General features: G+C 51.6%; 2 protein-coding genes across 2 annotated transcripts; one reads left to right on the top strand and one right to left on the bottom strand.

The window, feature by feature from the left end:
• Positions 1-3,990: 3,990 nt before the first annotated feature.
• Positions 3,991-5,339, bottom strand: UCRPA7_2088 (putative nad binding rossmann fold oxidoreductase protein; the record flags this gene model as incomplete). The annotated part of the gene is made up of 5 exons (XM_007914651.1): positions 3,991-4,518; positions 4,583-4,644; positions 4,706-4,807; positions 4,877-4,988; positions 5,055-5,339. The coding sequence occupies 5 exons, from the start codon at positions 5,337-5,339 to the stop codon at positions 3,991-3,993; spliced, it is 1,089 nt and encodes a 362-aa protein (XP_007912842.1).
• A 576-nt stretch (positions 5,340-5,915) lies between these two features.
• UCRPA7_2087 (putative thermoresistant gluconokinase family protein) lies at positions 5,916-6,545 on the top strand (the record flags this gene model as incomplete). Its single annotated transcript, XM_007914655.1, has 2 exons — positions 5,916-6,041; positions 6,105-6,545. The coding sequence occupies 2 exons, from the start codon at positions 5,916-5,918 to the stop codon at positions 6,543-6,545; spliced, it is 567 nt and encodes a 188-aa protein (XP_007912846.1).
• Between the last annotated feature and the right edge of the window lie 860 nt (positions 6,546-7,405).

Raw genomic sequence — 7,405 nt, 5'->3', positions numbered from 1 at the left:
GTTCGCCTTATCGCCTGCCGTAGGTTTTGCTGGGGAATCCCCGCCTCACCCCCGCTAAACGCTACTCCACACATAAAAGCCGATGCGGGGACCGGTCATCAGCTTGTTCAGCAGCCTACATCTCCGGTCCTTCGTTTTGCCCGCCCCTCCCTGCTCAACGGCACACTGGTAATTGACGTGACCGGACAAATCGATCTCATCCATCGGACCACTATCATGCGACGCGGCCGGAACGACGCGGAGGATGCGGCGCAAGACGACGAGGCCCACGGGGCTCCGAGACGCCGGAGGCAGCGGAAGCAAAGGCCGTGTTACAGCTGTGCAGGTAGGTGCGCGATCGGTTAGATTGAGGCAAGCAAAGGAAGTAATTGGCGCTCGGCGAGCTGATGATGCCTGCCCGTCCAGAATGCCGTAGACTCAAGATGAAGTGCGATCGCGAAGGTATGAAGGCCCAACAGCTATTGTGCCCTCCAATACATGTACCAAAGACTGGAAATGTGTTGCAGTTCCGTGTTCAAACTGTGTCCGGCGACACCGGCGTGAATATTGTATTCCAGCCACGACCAACACAGAACAATCGCGGTTCGTCCTATCCTAACACCTAAGAAAGAGACAGACACACTTTGCTAACTTGATCCTACAGTCGAAATTCCGATGATCACCTTGGGCATCAAGACGACGATGCAGGGCAAGCTCAACCCGAACTCGTTCAGGGTATTCTGCCTCCATACATGGCCCTGAACCCTCATTCCATTCGCCCAGGCCGTCATAAGCACCAGGCGTTCCAGCGGGAATATCCTGACCAGCCGCCCTCTCTTGAAGATGTCCTGGTGATCAACCCAGCCCAACAGCCTGCGGACGCCCCTCGCCACATCTCCGCGCAGGACAACCACATAGATCATAGCAACCATAACGAGCCGAATTCTCTCACCCTTCTCGCTCATACACTAGAGCGATACGCCACTCATGGTCCTTCTCCAGGCACCCCTATTTCAGCACCTCCTGACAGGATGGCTGAGCCTCTGAATAGCGCTCTTAGTGGAGCTAGCTTCTCTGGCAATCCCGCCCAGCAATCCATCGACGATGCTCAGCAGGGCGGCTCCTACGGCACCTTGATGCTTAGTAAAAGAGGTCGATCTAAGTATCTGGGTCCCACCGCAGGAAGCGAATGGTTGAAAGAGGCAAGTTATCTATCATGATTGAGCAACACGGGAGAAACTGAGAGAGAAACTAACTCGTGCTAGTCGGAAACGCAAGATGTGCCAGATACGCCGTTGATGACCCGTGCCCCGTCCCCAGAGCCAACGCGACATTCAGTTGCCGCTCAGCAGAGTCTTTTGACTTGCCACACCACTCCCATCGGCTTTCCTCTGAGTCCCACGCCAGCTCGCATTAGTACTCAGGAACTGCTCTCATGCCTCCCTCCAAGAGAAGAGGCGTGGGTCCTGGTTGAATCGTACTACCGCTATTGTGCATGGCAGTAAGTGATGTCGACGAAGAATTCTGAAGAGCGACTGACAAGGTTCAGCCATGACGTTGCTCCAAAAGCTTCGTTTGAAAGGACGTTCGACCGAGTCTATAGGCGTGCAGAATCGGGTTTGTTAACTCCATCGATTAATCCTCAGGAGATTGCACTCGTCTTCATCGTCATGGCCCAAGGAACGATGTTCAACATCGAGATGCCCAATTATGATTCGTCTGCCGTCGATTGGCTACATCTCTCGGAACGGGCTTTAGTCAAGGGGGAATTCCTATCAAACAACATGATCGCTGGACTGCAAACACTGGTGAGTTCATAGGAATGACTCGCTCCTGGCCAGCCACTAATATCTCAGCACCTGATGGCGCATCTACACTTGTACGTAAGTGAAAACCGGAGCTTTGAGCTTTCGCTTACACGTGGATAGACAGCTGGACAAGGATCGACGTGGTGATAAAGCCTGGCCGTTATGGGGTCTTATCATGCGTCTAATTCAAGCAGTGAGTGTCACCCTTGGCTTGAGTGTACGCAACAAGGTTGATAAGATCCATAGATGGGCATGCATCGCGACGGTGACCACTGGAATCTGCCACAAGATGTTGCTGAGGAAAGACGCAAGGTATTCTGGGAGTGCAATGCTGCTGACATCTTTCAGGCACATTGTTTCTCAAGACCGTATGTATATCCATCCCCAGATGTATCTTCGTTCGGAATAGAGCTCACATTGTACAGATCAGCCATCAATCTCGACCATTGTGATACGGCATTTCCTACTGAGCCATCCAGGCCGAACGATGAAAAGAGCTATTACATCCTCCGGTTTGAGCTTTCTCAGCTCTCTTCCGCGTAAGCGTGTATTCTGGACCCCTTCCGATAGTACGTGGCAGCTGATCCAGCTTCAGGATTCTCAACATGGCCATGAAGGTGCGGAAGCCAGCGTACTCTGATGTCATCGCTCTGGATGTCAGGCTGTAAGTGTCGCACATGATATCCCTGCAATTGTAGCTAAGCTATGGTATTGTAGCAGCGAGTTTGAACACAACATTCCTTTTTTTCTTCGCTGCCGAGCAGCACTCTTAGCCACCCCGTCTCGTTACTCTCAACTCGAGGCGGCGATCGACGCATCTCCAGAACCATCTCGCCGGTCGCTGGCCATTTCTTTTCAGGTCTGTCACCTTTCCTGCCAATCTCGACAACTCTGGTTGACGGAGTCTCAATTAGCAAACAAATCTTGCGTTGAACGTCTCCGAGACGATCATCAACCTTCATAGACCATATTATGCGAAAGCCCTCTATGAAGTTAATCGCCGTGAATCCATCTACAGACATTCTTTCTACACCGTGATTGAACGTTGTGCTGTAAGAGCATGCTCGAGTAATTATCCACCAGTATTGATCTGACGTTCAGAAGCTTCTCATTTCCATTGTCACCGATATTCACTCTCGTTTTCCCGCTGTCAGCGCCAGACAGTGGAATTTCTGGGTAGAGGATGCTCCTCTCGCTCGCCGGGCGTCAACTAAACTAACATCTGTTCTAGTATCATGTGTTCAATTCCGCCCTCTGCTTAGGGACGTTAGTTTTGCGAGACCCGGGCAATGTGATGGCCGGCGTTGCTATCGCACAAATCGATGCTGCCATCACCCTATTTACCTCGTTGCTGGAACATGGAGCTCGTACTTCCCGCTACAAAAGTAACTTGCAGTGGCTCTTGAAGCTGCGTGCTCGAGCCTTGTTAAGGATCTCTGAAGCGCCTTCCACACACCAGGGCGACTTGCACCAAGGCGTCGATTCTAGTCAGACGAACAACAACGGAGATGAAGACGGGCATATAGAAGAAGATGAGGATGTAGAGCTTCTTGGCTGGCGGACCAGGCTCATTGAGCGGGCGGGCCAGGGCCGTAAGAAGACTATTAGGACTATTCCCCTTGCTGAGACCCCGACCGATTCTCTAATTACAGATATTGCGAACCCGCCACTGGACGAAAACCGCGTCCAAGGTCAGCTGGGATCTTTCGACATGGCAATGCCGGCTGCATCACTACCTGCGGAAACTTTTGACTGGACAAATGACATTGTGAGCCAAACATCTACCTACCCTGGAATTCGACTGAGCTGATGTTTTATGTCTTCTTTTTCAGTTGCGCGGCTTGTGGGATCCAATGCTCCTGCAGGATGTTTTTAGACCTCCTAACGATGAACAAAACGTTAGTAGATCAACTTCTCTGTCTTCATTCTTTTCATGGTGTTCCGATGGCTAACGAACCTACCAGCCCCTGACGACCAATGGCACCACATGTTGGGGTAACACCCCGAATATTAGTTGAGCGCGAATTTGAGGACAATTCAAGGTTTGATATGCACGTGAGAGGAAAGAACCTCTCTCCTCGTTGAATTGTCTTTTTATTCTGGGGTACAGACATACATGAAGTCTAAAGAAGCGCATTAAGTCCAAATAGAAAATAATACTTTTTTTGACCAGTCATCCCAAGTAAGCGGCTCAGCCGAACCTTCACTTAGAGTCTTCCATGATAGGAAGGCCCTCGTCATCAAAGTAGACAGGCACACCTTTCCGGAATGAGTACTGCAAAGCAGTGGCAATCTTGGCCGCTTCATAGGCATCGTCCGGAGTGCAAGTCAAGGGCTTGTCGTCGAGCACAGCATTAGCGAACTCGGCGAGGTCGTTCAGGAACGACTTATCGTATAGAACGAATGCATCAGGGGTGGTCGCCGTCCGTACACCGTGAGCGTCACGAATTTCAACACGATTGATTGTCGAGTTTCCGTTAACAACGGAATGGGCCTTGGTGCCACACACGCGGGTGCAGCTCTCGAAGCCGTTGGTAAGTGTACGACCCAGGTGAGAGGTTAGAACCTTGCCATTGGCAAACTCGACCAGAGCCCAGCCATTATCGCAGTCTCCGTACTTGGCGAGATCGCCGTAGACAGCCTGCTGCCCCATGGCGACTACTCTGTTAACCTGCTTTTTGGGGTTGGTCAGGCCCGACTTCACATCCAGATAATATCGCCCAATGTCAATCTTTGTGTTATACCAGTCAGTAGAGCCTTCCCGCCAGATGAGGGACAGTGAACGAATGACCTACGTCGTGAACACCCATGTCGACGAAGATACCTCCAGACTGCGCCGAGAAGGTCACGAAGAATCCTGGGAGGTAATTAGCCGCTTCGACCCAAGTAAACGATACGTGTCTCGAGGAAATGCTCACCAGTAGGATCCTGCTGATCGAGGCAGGTAGTTTCAACGGCATGTATCTCTCCCAACAAGCCCTTCTCTACCATCTCTTTTGCAGCACGGTACGAGTCGTCATCTAGACACAGATCAGCCCCGCCTCTTCACGCCCACACCATCATGTACATTTGGATATCATCATACTCACAGCGTCGACAAAATGGTATCAAGAATTTGAGATGAGGTTTGGATTTCGCCTTGGCGAGGATCTCTGCGGTGGTGATGACATCCACGGAAATTGGCTTCTCACACATAACGTGCTAGGGAACTGTTAATTTTCAAGCGCCATACATTCATGAAAAACACCAGTTATGGGCAAGACACACTAAATCCAGGTCAAGACCCAAACAGATCAGGGGAGCATGGGTGGCAGTCGCAGTGGAAATGAGCACGGCCTGCGCACCACTGTTCTTCATACAATCCTCAGGATTCGCATAGTACTTCACGGACGGTGGAAGGTTGGCCGCCACCCATTCGTCGGTGCCGGGCTTCGTGTCGCAAGCGGCGACGAGCTCGATGCGAGGTTGCTGGAAAGCGAGAATGCGTGCCCGGATGGCACCTAGACGGCCTAAGCCAATCAAGGCAACTTTGAGACGATTCTGGGTGGCCATATTAATTGAACATACGTGTGAAAAGTGAGTGGGCTGATGAGACTTGTCCAGCCACGAGACCAGTGCTGAAGATCTTTTGCTTTTTGATGTCGAGGTTTCTAGAAAGACATGCACTGGGGGAACCCGAGTCCGGAGTACTTGGATGGAGTTCCCAGCCCGGTCTTCCGGGACTTCTGGTAGCCTCTCCAAAAACGTCCGGTCCGGTGTAGTTGTACCCCGCGATCCATATCATATGGTTGTCCTCGACGGGCGAAATTACAAGTCCGACCCCACTAAGGCTACGCCCGGTCCGACTACCTCATTATGTCCTGTAACACGATTAGGAGGCTCTAGCTCCTTCTTGGCCATACGACGCGTTTTGATGAGCCTGCACACAATATGTAAAAGTTGGTTACGTCAGGGGAGCCTGCACATCAGCGTCGTATGTGAGTGCCAACGCGGATTATTATTAGTTCTGTAATGTCGGGCATGTCTTGAATTGAATTTGAATTGAGTTTCTGAGCATGCCGATAGACACGACCCTACCGTTTTCGCTTCATGCCATGACGAAGCCGTATAATCATACTAAAGCCCATCATGACGACCCAGCCTTCTAGTCTCAAGACCATCTTCGTAGTCAGTGGCCCAGCAGGCTCTGGGAAGACCACGGTTGCGACCTACCTCTCCAAGGAGCTCGCAGTTCCGTATCTCGAGGGAGATGACGTACGCTGGGCCCCGTGCTCTTGGCTCGGCCCATCGAAGACATCGACTGACATACGTAGATAGTACCATACCGCGGGCAACAAAGTGAAGATGGGTAGTGGCATACCACTCACTGATGACGACCGATGGGACTGGCTCATTGCCCTCCGTACCGCAGCGACGGACAAGCTACAAAAGTTCAGGGCCATTGTTGTCACTTGCTCGTCGTTGCGACGCAGATATCGCGATGTCTTTAGGGTCGTGTCGTACGCCTCCCCGAGTGTACAGGTGTACTTCATCTATCTCAAGGTCGACCAGGAGCATCTGAAAGCAAGAATCGCGGGGCGTGTAGGTCATTACATGAAGGAGAACATGCTACACAGCCAGCTAGAATGTCTTGAAGAGCCCGCTCTGGATGAACTTGATGTGGTCAAGATTGACGAGCAGGAGGACCAGGCGGCCATTTGCAAAGAAACCTTAGCTCAGGTCCGAGCAATATTAGATGCGACCGACAACACAAAATGAGAAAAAGTGGTTCTTATTAACCGACTAGATAACGGCAACACTCCCCCCATTTGCGCTGACCTTGCTTCCCGTGATCCATCTATCCTCTCTGCCGCATAGGCACCCCGCCACGTCGGCCACGTCGTCGGGGCTTCCCGATCGTGGTATGGTTTGTTTGCTGACTCAAAAGTCTTGCAGCACCTCCCACACCTTCAGTCCGTACTGTTGCACCCCGCCTGTCTCGGTCAATCCCGTGAGCACGCTGTTTGCAGTGGTTCCAGCCATGAACTCGATCGCAGGGTTCTTATCGCCGAAGGCATTGGCATAACAGCGAGTCATTGCTTCATTCGCTGCCTTCGTCGCGGCGTAAATGGTAACTCCTAGCTCGCAGTTGGCGCTCTCAGCGCTACTGATGAAGTGGATTCGGCTTTCTTTCTTGAAGTATTCCCTTTTGACTAACTCATACGATCATCACCGGAGTTCGAATATTGCATAGCAGTAGCCTGTCCAGTGTTTCTGCTTGGAGATCGCCAGAATTGTACGGTCGCTTATCGCTGCATTGTTGATGTATATGTCTGCGTGGCCGTCGAATTCCCTCTGAACCGCATCTGCGATTTTGGTATGCGCAGCTGGATCCTGCAATGGAACAGTTTGATGGGCTATTTTCGGAGGCTGACTCTGGTAGCGTGCATGACTGACCGTGATCTCGTTGAGCAGATCATCGATGTCCTTACTAGAGCCCATAGACATCGCTAGAACTGCTGAACCGCGCTTCGCTTAGTGGAGCGTAATCGCCCGGCCGATACCTTTACTCGCTCCCGTAACGATCGTCACTTTCCCTACTAAATCCTGACCGTCTGACATTTTACTCATGGCCACTC

The sequence above is a fragment of the Phaeoacremonium minimum genome (assembly GCF_000392275.1).
Source record: "Phaeoacremonium minimum UCRPA7 unplaced genomic scaffold PA7_03_scaffold_147, whole genome shotgun sequence".
NCBI lineage: Eukaryota > Fungi > Ascomycota > Sordariomycetes > Togniniales > Togniniaceae > Phaeoacremonium > Phaeoacremonium minimum.
This window is presented reverse-complemented; position numbering and strand designations above follow the sequence as displayed.